This window comes from Girardinichthys multiradiatus, chromosome 21 (genome assembly GCF_021462225.1).
Source record: "Girardinichthys multiradiatus isolate DD_20200921_A chromosome 21, DD_fGirMul_XY1, whole genome shotgun sequence".
Taxonomy (NCBI): Eukaryota; Metazoa; Chordata; class Actinopteri; order Cyprinodontiformes; family Goodeidae; genus Girardinichthys; species Girardinichthys multiradiatus.
Genome location: NC_061813.1, coordinates 37263362 through 37279375, shown reverse-complemented (window position 1 = coordinate 37279375; position 16014 = coordinate 37263362). Strand labels below are relative to the sequence as shown.

The following is a 16014-nucleotide window of genomic DNA, read 5'->3' as shown; positions in this document are numbered from 1 at the left end:
CACTTACTGAACTCTGTGGCGATGACGGAGATGTTGTGCCAGGCGTTCTCCTCTCTGTCCAGCTCCCGGAAGATGAACACCGACCCGTTGCCTGCGTGGATGTTGAAGACTCGGTCCATGTCTGTGCGCCGGTCGATGGTGTACCTGCACCGAAAACACAGCCGGGGGGCACTGAGTGGAACGGGTGCAGCTGAACCGGTCTTACTGTGGGTGTAGTTTTGGATTGAGGCGTACTAAACGTTTACACTCGCTGAAGTTTTTGGACTCTTGAAGGTAAACTGATGTTCTGGAGAAGCATAAATATATTGTTGGATGGAAAGTAACTTATTCAACGTTTTCCTGTAGAAAATGACACTAAACCGCCTTTAGTTGTCATAAGTCCATTTTAATTAGAGATCTTCTCCAATACAAAACATCCATAAAGTTTTGACCAACAGACCCGATTACAGGTAGAACCTCATGATGTAGAGTATAATCAACATGTTATTACAGTAACATAAGAATTTATTTCACAGTCTTACATTTTAGGTGTTTATATCTGTTCATTTTGGTGATTATTGTGTACGAGCAATTAAGACCCAAAATTCTGTTTCTCAGGAATTTAGAAAATCACATCAGAACAATAAAAAATAATTTAAATTCACAAATGTCACACGACAGTCACTGACAACCTTAAGAAAGAAAGTAAGCAACTAAAAATCCTTGGTAAGAAGCTTCCTGATCACACAGTGGTTTATCCAAGCAAATGGAAAGTTTTGTGGAACAGAAAAGTTGCACTAACAGCAGGGATAACCGCAGCCTTTGGAGGATTGCGAAGCAAAGCCCCTTCAAGAGTTTGGGGGAGATTCACAAGACGAGGGCTGCAGCTTCTAGATCCTCCACACACAGACGAATCCAGAACATGGACGACAGCTGTGGCATTACTGATGTTGAGCCACTCCTGAACCAGACAATGTCAGAAGCATCTTGAGAAATAAAGGACTGGATGGTTGCTAAGTGGCTCAGTTGTCTTCATCAGATACATCATTTTGTTTGGAAATCAATCTATCTGGAGGAAGAGTGAAGAGGCCCAGCCTCCATGTTGCTTCAGGTCCATGTGAAGTTTCCACAGTCAGTGATGATCTGAGGAGCCATGTCATCTGCTGGTTCTACATACCTTTAAGTAGGTCCATATTTCTTTATCTTTAAAAACTTTTTATATTGGCCTTATGTAATATTCTAGTTTTCTTTTTTCCTTTTTCGGTTTTCATCATCTGTAAACCCAAGTCATCAAAATAAACAGCAATAAAAGCTGAAATATAGACAGATATATTAGTTAACAACTGAAAAATTAACCTTTCAGTCATGTTCTGTTTAGAGGCGCTTGTATATTAAATATAATCCATCATTATACATTAAAATAAATAGACTCTACAGCGTCTTAATAACAGAGAAATTACTATATTAATTTCCTTCCATGGCTGCTGCAAACAACTAATAATGGTAAACAACATGCGTGCATGATATTTATAACCATCATTGCAGTTTTAAAGTGCGCTGGATTCACGCTCTGCATGCCAAGAACCCGTCTGAAGCACAGCCTGCATTCAGTGATCAGACCTGATGTAGATTTTAGTGGTCAAGATGCTAAAGCTTATATGGACTGGTGAGAAAAATCACAACCGATCCCATCATCATAAATAACTAACAACCCGAGTACTGAACAAAATACATCGGAACACTTGAAACTAAACATTATCGTAGTTTTTCTGTAAGAAGTATTTCTAAGAGAAAATACTCTTGATTTCCAGCTGAACATAACTTTCAGCAATAATTAAAGCTTCTAAGCAGCTCTGTTTATCCTCATTACAAAGAGTGTTTTTCCTCTGCTGCCCATCAGCCCTGAAATATTTCAACACCTGGAAGTTGATGCGTAACAAACACATGGAGGTAAAGTGAAGAGAATCTGTAGATGTAGTTGTTTTTGCAGCACTAACAGGAGACAAACACACCAAAGAGACAACAGTCGTGTTGTTTTCTCTGCTTCCAGACCCCTGCCCTGCATCACTGTGATTAATGGAGTAGCGGGCATCACGAGGGCTGGCGTAAGCGGCAGGAGACCCCTGAGGGGAGACAATGAACCAGGCTCTGAACGCATCGCCGCTCTGCTCTCCTCTTGCCACAGACCCCCCCCCCCCCCCCCCCCAACAACAGTTTCCTCTCTTCCTCTCTGAATGCCTTGCTGGGCCAGACAGAAACTCTAACCTCGTTAAATCTGTGTCAGATGTGGGTTCTGCTAATTGCTTTTCTAAGAATCGCAATAATTCAACTGGCTGGGTCAGACCCTGACAGAGATAACAGCAGTGGCTCGGCCCAAACGCGGATCCAAAGTGCTGCTGTAAGCAGGCCGGCAGCTGCTTGGATGGATGGAAGGACTGTTGGTAAACGGATGATTCCTCCTTCAGAGGATGGGAACAACCACCATCTTTTCAAATCTCATCACAGTTGACCTGATCTGTCTTTTGATGGCTGTTATTCACAGCTCCTCTGTGATCATCTGCTAATTTATCCTAATGTCTGACCATTAAAGCCTTGAAGACATCCAGGAAACCTCTTTAGGAATATTGCTCTGCGGGCATAATCCTGCTGTGGTGTCGTTGGATAAAATACGACTCAAACACTAAGAATTACAGTCAATATTTGGGCCACCTTTAATGGAATCGGGGTTATTTTGATTTGATAGTGCTTAGGATTTAATGTCAGTTTTCTTTATACATTAAAACTCCAAATCTGCGCAAAAGGTTTAAAGGAACATTGATAATCTCATATCTGGATAACATCTCTAGATGGTTGCAGTTTCCATACTTTCCAAGACTGTTTAGTAACCTGGAGAAATGGTTTATTTTAATTCTCTAACTTAGTTGAGCATAAAAGTGGCTGTGATCAGGATAAGTCCTACTGGATAAGTGATGTGTAGTGAGAAATTATTATTTTTATACACAATTTAAATATAGAAACTCCCAATGGCGGCATTCAGCAGCCACAGCAGGTCTGAAGACAGAATTTAACCGAGAAAAATTAATCAGTTTAAGATCAAAATGTCAGATTTTTAATCACAATGTGAGTTACTTTTGTGACAAAAGTGTTGGAGCGAAGCGCTCCTGTGGACGCCACGCATCATGGATGCAAGACGCCAACAGCATCACATCATCAGCAAAAGCAAAGATAAGACCCTGGTGTTCCTAAACCTGACACCCTCATCTCAACGTTACCTTGGGATCCTGTCCATGAACACAACATACAGGATCAGAGACATGGTACTGACCCGACAGAGTCTGATCCACACTGTGAGAAGGTGAATGTGGACACGGATGTTTGCTTTGGGAATACAATGACCAGCTTTTCATTGATCACCTCGGGCCAGTGGTGGTCATCTCTTTAGATGCCTGAGGGATGACCACAAGGCATATCCAGGAGACTGTGGAGATTATATCTGGACCATGCTGGACCTTGGAGCCCCACCAGGTGAGCTGGAGGAGGAAGCTGGGGAAAGGGAAATCTGGAGATCCCTTCAAAAGTTGACTGCTCCTCAGATCACAGGTAGAAGAGATAAATGATCAGCAATTGCTACTTTTTTGAGGATATTTAAGCAGATTTAGTGCCTCTAATTGTACACATGAGCATGTTCAGTCAGGTGTTCTTATCTCAACTGAACTTGTAAGTTTCATTTGCTAACAGCTCAGGAACTTTTGGTCTTTGTCAGCAGCAGCTGTAAGGCTGTAAATGATGAAACTTTCCTTTTTTAAAACGTTCAGGGGTCTTTAGTCACATCTCAGTCAGTCGGGCCGGCCAGCTGGAACACGCCAAGCTGCACAGAACCAAAGGCTGAACTTTTAATGAGCACAATGTCCTCTAAACATATTTTAAAGGCCTGAGTATAATTAATCAGTTTCCATCACAGCCGACGACACTGACTGAATTTCTAACCCCTCAGCAACAAACAGCTACCACATTAAAGATGTGCCTCCTCATGATCTGTGTTTGCGTTCATGTGTGCACGTGTCTGCGTGTGTCACTGCGAGCTAATAAATCCAGAAACGTCCTGATTCCAGGCAGCCTCCAGGCCTCCCTCTCTCCCTCTTCCATGGAGCGGCGTTAAATGCCACTGGGAAGCTTTGGCGTTGATGAAGGGCGATAAAAGAGAATGATATCATATTTGACACCTGCAGTAAAGTGCTGGAACTTCAACCTTGAGAGCCAACTCCCTCAGAGGGTCGTAAAAATGAAAAAGGCTGCGACAGAGTGGAGGTGCCGTCTCTCACCCTCTAACATCGTTTTCTTTTATTAGAGTCACGCCGATAATTACGGATCTGCATGAACTAAGACACTCTGGACCTGCTCCTGCATGTTTTAACTCTTTCTTTCAAACATGATGCTGCTTTTAGTGATCCACTAAACATTATTCATAATTCTCAGACATTTTGTTTCGTCCATTTCCGACATTAAAACTGTTAAATAATTCATTTTCTGGCAGCTCAGATTTTATTGACTGAACACAGAAGTTACTAAAACCCCCAGCAGGCCAGTTTTCCCTGAGATTTGAGTCCTTTTTCCCTTTAGGTACTGTGTGAAATTGTATCCTAAGGGATGTCTTATCAAGCGTCTAACTGTGACGATGGATTTTACTGCAGTTTAAGGGATGACGCAGGTAAAGGTGTGTGTAGGAACCTGGATTTCCCTGTAAAGCAATGGGACAAAGATGGAATGTGGTCCGGTTACCTGACAAGGCTGTGTTTGTCGTCGGGATCTGACGCGCTGACTGACCCGATGACGGTGTTCCTCGCCGTGTCCTCCTTGATCTCCATGATGTAGCTGGGACGCTCGAACACGGGCGGCTCGTCCACGTCCTCCACCACGATCTTGACGCTGGCTTCGTCCCTGAAGGGACCCATGGAGTAGAAGCGGGGGTTGATGTGGACGTTTTCCACCTGAATCCGAAGGCTGTACTGACGCTTCTTCTCGTAATCCAGAGGCTGAAACACACGACAATAAAACTCAACAGACACAAAGCTCCTCTGAGTTCATTAGCGTTTAAGTTTCATATTCACTTGCAGGTTCTGTTGTTGAATACTAATCCAAGCCTCCTGCCACATTTATTTTAAGGTCAGATTTTGGTTTTCTTCATTAAATGTGTCTCTCAGATCATCATGTGAAGAAGTCTTAGTGTCTTCAGAGACACTAACAAGACCGCTGATGGACACAAAGAGCCAAACTTCCAGCAGATGCTGTGGGATAATGTGACTCATTCAGGTAGGAGAAACACTAACAGGCTGCCCTCATTGAACAAAAGACAGGATTTATGTCAGTAGTTTTAAGACTCCAAATCTGATTAATTTTAGCTGAGCAGAAATAAAAGAAAAACAACAACTTTTCTTCTGTCAACTCCCTTTAGATGCCTTTCAGCTTGATTTCCTGATCCTCGGCACTCAGCGGCTCCAACAATCAATCAGCGCCGCAGTTTGATCTTCCCAGGGTGACATCTGTTCCTTTTGGTGTGTTTCTTCTTTAAATGAAGAGATCAGTGCGGCAGATTAGCGCTCCGACACAGGACAGCCAGACTCCGGAGCGTCAACGTGATAAAATATGAAATGAAGTGCAGAAATCTCAACTCTGATTAAAAGTGGACTTGGCAGTAAAACCCTCCAGTTCAGATGTTGAAACATCTCAAAATAAATTCAACAAACCACCTTAAATTGATTAAAGTATCCAGTTATTATTAACTAACAACCCAAGCTACATCAATGGCTCCCTGCATCCAGAGTTGGCTGCAGAACTTCAGATAAGAGCCCTGAAATGTTTCCAGATAACCTAAGTAGATACAAACAGCATTTATTACAGAAAGAAAGCTATCTACACCAACATTGCAAAGTAATTACACTCTATCAGAAGATCACAGACTGATAGCTGGATGTTTTCCTTCATGGTTCCGCTGATTATTGCAGGTGGTCCAGGTTCTTGAAGAAACAAAGCCGACCCAGACTATGACAGTACCACGGTTCTGTTTCTGAGATGCTGGTAGTTTTAAACCAGATGTAACAGAACAGGTCTGCATGAGTTGTCTACTCCAGGGAAGGTTCTTGGTGTTCCATGTTTTCTCCATTTGTGGATAAGGGTTCTCATTGAGGTTCTCTGGAGTACCAAAGCCCTAGAAATGGTTTTATAACCCTTTCCAGACTGATCTATGTTCATCTCTTCTATTTCCCACGTTTTTGAATTTCTTTCATGATGTGTTGCTGTTTGACATCTGTTAGCCTACTTCATGTTGTCATGCTGGTTCTGTTTGACAATGCTTTGTTGATTTACTGGTCTGGCCTGAGTTATTTGAGTGAAGTTGAACCCAGCTTTTCTAAACATGTGGTACCCCCCCCCCCCCCCTGATTTCACAGGGGGGGGGGTACTTACTTTGTCCACGTATGTCCAGGTTGGTTTGGTCTAGTGAAGAAAATCATCATTTTAAAATGGATTTTTATATTCACTCTGATTATCTTTGATTATTGAACACATTTAAGAAATCTGTAAAAGGGGAAAGGATATTCACAGCTCTGTATGTTGAGGCCAAACTTCAAGATTTTGTTTTTTTCTTTCATTTTTCTATTTTTCCCATCTATTAATTTTTCTGTCTGTCTTATTCTGTCCATCTTCCTTTGTCAAATACATTTTTTTAATCAGTCTATTTTTGTCTTTCTGTCAGTTTATCTTAAGATTTTCTTTCCACTGGTTTGTCTTCTGTCCACCAGTCTACTTCCTTCCTCAGTTTGTCATTTGTCCTTCTTTGTCTTCTGTTTCTTCTGTCCGTGTCTCCCTTTTCTTTTTCCATCATTGTCTTTTTTCTTTCGTTACATCAGTCTGTCTATCAGTCTTTTTATCATCACTCCATCTTTTTCTTTCTGTTTGTTAGTCTGTTTCTGTCTGAGTTTGTGTTCTTTTGCTTTCCCTACAGTCTGTCATTTGTCTTTCTTTCCATCTTTTCTGTCGTTTTTTGCATTAGTTTGTCTCGTTCCTTCTTTCTTTCCGTCTCCTAGATTGTTTCCAGATTTCCTTCTAGCCTTTTTTGGTAAATGCACCTCTGAACCTTTTAATTTACTCTCTGATCTGCACTGGAAGCATCAGTCAGATGATTCTTCAGATGACAAAGGAACACTAACAAGATTATTTCAGGTCATGTGAATATTGAAAATTAAGCAAATGAGCCTGGAATGTTTCTTTTTGAAAGCGTAATCCTTTTCTCTCTAATTTGTTTTAGATTTGCACAAGGAAAAAACTGATAAACATATTTATTTTCAGATTAAATTGTATAAAGGTTTACAGATGCGAATGAGAGATTTCTGTTTCATTTTGTTTAGCATTAAAGAGACAGCTCCTGTTTTCTGTTTTTAGAGTTCTGCTGGTTTTTGTACTGGGTTTGTTTTTGAAGTCGCAGCCAGCGAAGGTATCCCCGTATTGATGGAAATAATTGGGGAGAGCTGCATATTAATGAGCGCAGAGCAGGAGCAGCTGGATCAGAGTGAACTTCCTCGCAGGCAGCCAACCACACGAATAAAATAAAACAAGGGGAGTCATCCAGGGCCTGAATTATGGAAATGAAATCCAGATGGAAGGAGCTGCTTTCTGAAGCCCTGAATCATGAATCATGGCATATTAGGAGTGACCGATTTTTATTGTTTGCCATTAAGGTGGAGGAGGTTGACGCACGTCCGCTGGAGGAACATGTTGCTTTAAAGGACCAACGGGACAACGAGCCCGTTTAATTATCAGGCTCAGAATTTGAGCACGCTCAGTCCGCACAGACTCAACACACCGCAGCGGCTATGAAAGCCAATTATGTCATCCACCGCTTAATGACGGCGTGATGGAGGGGATCGATGGGAGGCTGCAGAGAGGGACGCTTGATGAGGCCACTGCCAGATACAGTTGAATACATCAAACACACCACAGCTGCATGCTGCGATCCATGCCAAGGATCAATACTTCTGCCTCAACCTTGAGGAAGAACGGATCTCGCATGAAACAAATGTACTGGAAGTGAGAGCAAGTGTACGATGAAATCTAATAACACTGCTGTCCGTCTTCTGCCTGCCGAGGCAAAGAGGAAATACTAAGTTCCTCTCATGTTGTCGTTGCTGTGTTGTTCAACCTGTTGTTTAGAGTGAGGCTGTTCAGCTTTAATGAAAATGTACAGTATACCATAATGTGTAAGCTTTTAAGCTTTTTTGGGCCGATATTTCACAGTTGTTTGTCTTCTTTGATCTGCTACCCTGAATCCCATCTGAAAGCTCAGCATCTCTGCTCTGCAAGTCTGTGTATCTGAACCGCATCAACACGGTCGATTTGGGTTTCAGGCAAGTAAAACAGCCAGAAAATAAAGTTTGATTGCTTAGAATCACCGTTTGAGAGCTATAATACTTGTTCACTAGCTTGACCGCTGCAGCAATCAAATATATATCTATGTTTTTATAATATTCAACTGGCTTTGAAGTATTGATTTTTAGACCTCAAAGATTTGTAGCCATTTGCTAGCACTTATATATGGAGTATCTTTAAAGGGATAGTATTTTTATTAATAATACTTTTAAGTGAGCTTGTGTCAGTATGTTACCTGCAGTCGTCAGCAGTCATAATAACGTAAATGTGCAGAATCAGACAGAAACTCATGGAGTCAGATTAATAGCTATGTTTTCACATAAAATAGGTCGCACATATCTTTAGTCTCATGTTTGCCTAAGTATAACTTGGGCGATTATCGAGGTAGGTGGGCGATATGCTAAATGTATCTTGAGCAGGTCCTCTCCTCTAATTTGATCCCTTGCAGATAAACACTAAATCATCAACATTTTTGTCCAGTCAGCCGTCTCTGATTGTACTAGTAGTTGCACTAAATGTGTGTAAACAGATATTTCAGATGTTTACATAACATGATTATTTTGTCATTTCATTAGATGATAGTCTTATAAAACCAATTGTTATATTTAAGTTTCATTCCAATACAATGTGTCGCTTATTTTAACTTTATTTATTTTAATTTTATATTGTAACACTGTTTTAGATGTGATATCTTTACAATCAAGTTCTTAATTGGCTTAGATTTGTATGTACATGTAATAAAACAGTCCTTTAAAAATGGGACATATTTTTAAATATCTTGGGAAAAAACTTGCATCAACAACTTTGGTCCTCAATAGTTGATCTGTTTTTGTACATGCAGCAATTTAGATCTAGGTTATATCTATGTTAGGCTAACCTTCACACACCATGTCAACATGTGTGCTGTATTTTGGGTTGTGACTGCTCTTGCACAAATAATCTGGTGCATTGAGTAGCTATTCAAGGTAACAGCATTTTACCTACTCAAGAAAACAGCTACTGAAAGAAGCAACTACTCAGCAAATGGCTAATCAAGCTGAAAGCTAATAAAGAAAATGACTATACAAGCTAAATGCTAATAAAGCTAACAAAAACTCAAGAAATTTTAAACAACTATTCAAGCTGACATCTGCTAACAGCCCCAAAGAGTAATGCAAGTAAAGCCTAAAGCCACTCAAGTTACCAACTAATAGAGCTAACTATTCAAACTATGGTTATTTAATCTACTGTTCAAAGTAACAACTATTTAAACAAAAGATTATTTTAGCAAACAGCTGTTCAAGCCAAAAACTAGTCCATGCCATTCAAGATTACAGTTGTTGAAGCTCACAGATATTTCAGGAAATGGTTAATCAAGCTAGCAGCTATCCAAACTGTCAGCTACGCTAAGATAAAGCTAACAACTCAAGCTAAGAAGTTTTCAAACTAATATAACTATTCAAACCAATGGCTAACACAAATACAGTTTTTAATCTTAAAAATAATTACTTTGACATCACTAAAGTGTACATTGTCACAGTATCATAGTTGAACAACGCTAATTTTGTCACATTACACATCTTCTAAATGTATTTAACCAACTGTAGTAATTATTTTAAGATTAAACCCTCTTAACTTGAAATCATGGCCGATTCATGACACGAAAATGTAGCAGCCGCAAAGTACGTGATTAGCATTTTAACACATGTTCAGCTTGAGAAAATAATCTAATACCAAAATTATTCGCGTAAAAAATATCCAACAGAACATTAGTTTAACAAGCAGGTAAACATTTTTTCAGGCTTTCATTTGTGTCAAGGTGGTTGGAGTTACTGGCTGAGCTTTTCTTTGATTAGCCCTTACCTAGACTATCCTCATTTACCCTGAATTCTCCAAACTGAGGTCAGTCTGACTTCTGTCTACAAACAACATACTGATTAAGCTCATTTAACACAACAATACAGCTCTAAATATTTATCTTAAACTCATCAATGACTCATTGAAAATCCAAATCATCCATTAAATGTGTGTTGTCTATTGCTGCTCGGCCTTGTGAATGATAATATTTCTGTGTTTAGTATTTGGGCAGTGGTTGATATTTAGGTATAACTACCAGCTTTAAATCAAATCCCCACCAATAGATATAAAGATGCCTTAAACCCAAGTATCTTTGGTTTCGCACAGAGTTCAAAAGTTTAGGTTGCCTTTGTGAATGCACACATTTAAACCTTTCCTTTAATTTTTGCACTTCATAACTATGCAGTGTGTCAAACTGGAAATCAAACAAAAAGCCAACACAATCCATCCCTGCATGTGATTTTAGATTACACGGCAGCATATATACACCAGAGAAAATCAAGCTGTATACATTCAGGGGTTTACATCATAAACATCACACTGTCCTTGCTACAAATTTGCTCATGCTATCTTACATTTCCACCACATGGGGAGCAGATTTATCCTTGACGATCATCTACTTTAGTTCCATTAAATCACATCTCTCATTTAACTTTCTAAAAGGGTATTTAGTTCCATCAGTGCTGAAAGTAAATACGATGCTGTATTTACATCTCAGTCGTTTACTGTGTAATATTCAGACTGGCTTCAGAAGCACAAGTTTAATCCAGTGATGTTGTTGCATTAATCCCCAGCCGGGCGAGGCAGATGGCTGCCCTCACGGAGTCCGTTTTTTTCTGGAGGTCTCTTCCTGTTAACGGGGAACTCGCCGCTCTGAGTCCCTGTGTATCCTCGGAGGATACGATTACCCCGAACTGGACTGTTAAAACAAACTGAACTGAACTGCATTTATCTGGAATCATGTAAACTATTTACTTAAACCAAGGCTGCAGTGCTGTGCAAAAAATATTTATCCCCTCATAGATTCATTGATTTTCCTTTTTTGTTACAGTTTAATGTTTCACATCATGAATCTCATTTTAATATCCTACAAAGATAAGCTGAGTAAATACCCGAATCAGCTTCCAAATAATGATGATGATTTCAGTTTCCAAGGGAAAATAACTATGCAAACACGCCTAAACCCCATAAAACTAATAACTGATTATTCCACCTTGGTGTAAAAACTACAATAATTTGCAGTGAGTCTTTTAAATCACCATGGAGGAATTTTGACTCGGTTGCTTAAGTTCTACAACATTGAAGGGTTATTGAGCATGGATGATCTGTTTAAGGTCATGCCACAGCATCTCAAATGCATTTAGGTATGGACTTTGGCTAGGCCACTCCAAAACTATTTATTTAGGGTTTTTGAGCCATTCCGGGGAGGATTTGCTTGTGGGTGCACTTCAGCTTGAGGCAACAGACTGATGGTCAGGCATTCTCCTGGTAGAGGGCAGAATTCAGGGTTCCATCTGTTACAGTGAGGCCGTCTGGGTCGTGAAAATGCAAACCAACCTCTGACATCACACTACCACCACCTCCTCTTCTGAGAAGGACCACTGTGTTCTTTTTGGACAGCTCTGGTTCTGGTCTTGGAGCTCTCCCACGTAGGCCAATTTTTCCAGCTTCTTTCTTATTGTTAAATCAGGAAATCTGACCTTAACTGAGGCAAGTGAGGCTGGCATCATTTTAGATGTTCTGGGTTCTTTTGTGACCTCCTGGATGAGTTGATGCATTTGGCCAGACTGATCAGTGATCTTTGTTTCTCATCTGTTCTTGTATCTCTAGATCAAGGCACGATGTGCTGCTCTTTGAAATGTTTTAGCCTACTTCAGACATCAGACAGGTTCTTTTTAAGTGGGTTGGGTTTTTTTCTGTAGGTTGGCCAGTTGATTTGAAGTCAACTTGTAAAACGTGTTTAATTCATCATTGAAGAAGGTTGGCTATTATGCTTACAGATAGAGCCAGGTTAGTTAGTTAGTTAGTTTCCACCTGATAAATGAATCATCTTTTAAAAAACAACTTTTTATATATACTCAGGTTGTCTGATATTAAAACATGCCAATGCAAAAGCAAAAACAGAAGAAATCTGGAAACGGCCAAATCCTTTTCCACAGAACTATTTAAAACAGAAAGAACTGAAGCAATTCTTCACATTAAAAACCCAAATCACAGCTTTTACTTGGACGCAGTCAGAGGAAAACCGCCTCCGATAAGAAGCCTGTACTTCAGAAACACGCCAACTAAAACATAATCCTATTTTAATGTAAATATTCCAGAGTGATGCAAGAAAAAGCTCCAGGTCACAGTTAAACTGCACCCTGCTGCTGTGTAGAAACTACTTAATAAAATACGCATTAAAACAACATAACCTCTGACTGAGCTCAGCTGCTCTGTAAACACGAGCGGAGCTGCAGAGGTGTGTGTTTCCTGCAGTAATAGACCCCCACCAGAAGCTGCTGTGAGTGTAAACAAGCACTAAAAATCTCCAAGATCAAAAGTTTAATATCGTATCTGTGTTTGTTGGCGTCGTTTTAGGGGAAAAAACAGATTTACACAGCGTCTACACGGCGTTACAGCAGCAACAATCCTCTGCCTTGTGTACACAGGATGTTCATGCACTCTGGAGCTGTTATGCCGCCTGTGTGGCTGGAAAATGGAAACTTATTTGCTCAATTAGAACTCCTGAGCCACATCTTGTTTTGATGAGCTCTGAGTGTAAATAAAAATGTACATTAAATGAGTCTTTTCTGAGAAACATGCAGTTGATGATAGTGGTTTCTATGTTTTAATCTTGTTGCTGTCTGCAGAGGGCCTCTGAGGAGGAATAAATGCTTTCATCAATTAGAGTGACGACAGCCTTACAGAAAAAACTGAGGGGGAAAAGCTTTCAACTGTTATATGTGCTAGCCTCTTTAGTCTATATGCCTTCATAGCTGGAGAATAAATCAAACTGGAACAGTTGAGAAGGGATGGGATGAAACACAGCGGCCTCGTATTTATATGACCGAAGGTTTTTTTTTTTTACATTTTGTGGCGTTACAAAAACCTGAATATATCATTTGTAACTCCAGTCCTCAAGTGCCGCTGTCCAGCACAACTAAATGAAAAGGCTGAATTACCTCCCTGCCATGCCAGGTAGGTTCTGCTAAAGCCACAGAAGTCCATAATTGTGAAGTGGAAGAAAGACACATTTTTATGCAGCCCCCTTAACTCTCCCTAAATAAAAGAGGGTTCGGTTATAAAACAACTGTAAGCCTATTGAGACATGGCTGCCCACATAAATCACAGGCTCAGTATTAAAAAGAGAAACCGCCAAGAGGCCCATGTTAACTCTGGAGGATCTGCAGAGCGCTGGAGCTCGGTTGGAAGAATCCGTCGTGTACTCAGCGAATCAGGCTTTTATGGGCAAGTGGCGAGAAGCAAACCATTGTTGAAAGACAACCAAAAGAGGTCATGTTCAATGTTTGCATCAAGGGATTGGATACACAGCAAACATCTGGAAGCAGCTGCTCTGGTTAACTAAACTACTTCTTGGCCTCCATGTGAAATGGCACACGTGACAGAGATCTATTAAAGTTTGTTTTAAACCCCATGGAACCGACTGCAGACCTTTCTAAGCAGGATGACGCCTTCCTGCGTGCTCCTGTTGACGGTGATGTCGAACATCCCCGGCCCGTCGCTACTGATGATCCTGTAGTCCATCTCTGCGTTCTGGCCGATGTCGGCGTCCACGGCACGGATCACTCCCACTGCGGAGCCCAGCTCGTTGGACTCAGCCACTCTGAACTCGTACAGGGCTGCAGAAAAAGAAAAATCGTGGATTATGTGCGACGTTCTTAGAGTTTTTAGCAAAAATGTAGAAGTGTTATAGAAAATCCAAGCTGTAAATTCATGCTGTAATCCCAGTATGGATACAAACCTTCAAAATGGCATTGATTTAAAAAAAACAAAACCCTAAAAGCTCCTCCCACCAGGAGCTATTGACCAGAGAGAATGTCTTTTTTGACCTTGTCAACATGAAAAGAAGCAGCATAAGTGTTTGAGTCAGAGTGTTTAGATCAGGGAGAAGGTTGGTAGGAGCGAATCAGAGAAGAGAAAGAGCGTGTGAATAGATTTATTGCGGTTAGATTTGTAGATGAGCTGTACAAGACAAACTGACTCGCTACAAGCCTCATCGACTCTCTGAGTTTAGGACACAACATAAATTCAAGACCAATTTGCTCAACATAAATTAATTGCCTCTTCCTTTTTTGTTTTTTTTTTGTTTTTATTTTTTCACCAGATGATTTCCTGGTTTGAGGCGAGGGGATGGATTGATGGTTGCATCTCGTATGCTTAAATGAATTGGCAGCAGAGAGCAGCTGTGATGTACGCGCTCGCAGCCTGCGGAGACTAACAGCACTGACACACTAATAAAACATGCTGACAATGTTTTGGCAACGCCTGAGTCGGCAGGTCTGTGTGACACTTAACTCCAAACACATTCGCTGAAAGGGGGAAGCGCTGCGAGAAGGTTTCCCTGAGGCTAACAGGTATTTAGCATCAGGGGGAGAAGAAGAGGCATCACTCTGGCAGACAACAATGATATCGCTTCCTGACACTCTTCCTCCTTTGGGTGCCTCTCTACAATCTCTCTTCCTCTTTCTCCACTGTCGTTTTTTGTCTGCCTGTCTCTCAGTCCTCGCCCTCCCTCTTTCTCCCAGCGTGGAGATGACAGGATCTGCCACCAGGCTTCCTGCACATATAGGTCAAAACTCCAAACATCCCCAAACTCAGATTTACTGAGTCCTCAGTCCCTTTTTTGTCCATTTATGAACTATTAATAGAAAGTGTCATAAAGGCTTTACTAGAGAGGTTTCAACAGAGGTCGGAACTAAAATATTGCAGCAGTAAGATGCACAGACTGTGGATGGATGGATCCACAGACGGATGGACGGACGGATAAAACATTTAGACGATGGGACAGTAAAAAACTCTGGAAATACAAATCGTTTCCTGAACTTTGTTCTTCTTCGTTGTCCACACTAAAAGGAGTCTGTCAATCCAATGTGGACAGATGCCTGGAGGAAAAAGATGGGAGGAAGAGGCAAAAGGCCACTGAAAGCGAGTCGGCTTCGGATGTGGATTGATGGCTGAAAGAGGAAGGCACCGAGGACAGTTTGAGCACTAAAGTGAGAACAGCGTTTTTATGGAGTAAAAGGCTGCAGAGGAAAGACTTCATATTGGGAGAGAGACAAGGAAAGAGGAAGAGGAGGGGAGATAAAACCCAGTGAATGCACTCTCTTCATTTAATAGGGATTACAGGGCTGATCTGGTGCACTTTGCAGGACCCTTCGCTCCGTCATATGGCTCTATATTTAATTATTCTGTGCCTTTAAGAGGTCCGCTGCAGTCGCACACAACCCAGAGCTCCCTGCAATAATCCAAATTCATTTTGAAACTGACACCAGATGGGGGCTGCCAGCCTGGCACCGGCTCCCGCTGTTGACTGGTCACTCATTGTGTGTGTGTGTGTGTGTGTGTGTGTGTGTGCTCGTGTGTGTCCAGAAGGCCTGTGCTCACTCTTGGTGAAGCGCGGCGGGTTGTCGTTCACGTCTGACAGGGTGATGCTGACCGTGGTTGTTCCTGAGAGCCCACCCATCTGTCCAGCCATGTCTTTAGCCTGGATCACTACCTGGTAGTGCTCCTTCACTTCCCGGTCCATGCCGGGCAGCGCCGTCTTGATCAGGCCTG

The 16014-nt window shown here is 41.3% G+C and overlaps 1 protein-coding gene across 5 annotated transcripts in view; it reads right to left on the bottom strand.

Annotated features, from left to right (window-relative positions):
* LOC124857758 (cadherin-6-like) overlaps positions 1-16014 on the bottom strand; it is a 172093-nt gene that overhangs the window by 11341 nt on the left and 144738 nt on the right. For all 5 annotated transcript variants that reach the window (XM_047349180.1, XM_047349177.1, XM_047349181.1 and 2 more), the window contains 4 exons: positions 15844-16011; positions 13891-14078; positions 4759-5012; positions 8-144 (listed from right to left, as the gene is read on the bottom strand). In XM_047349180.1, the coding sequence (XP_047205136.1) occupies positions 8-144; positions 4759-5012; positions 13891-14078; positions 15844-16011 (747 nt within the window). The remainder of the gene's footprint in view (positions 1-7; positions 145-4758; positions 5013-13890; positions 14079-15843; positions 16012-16014) is intronic.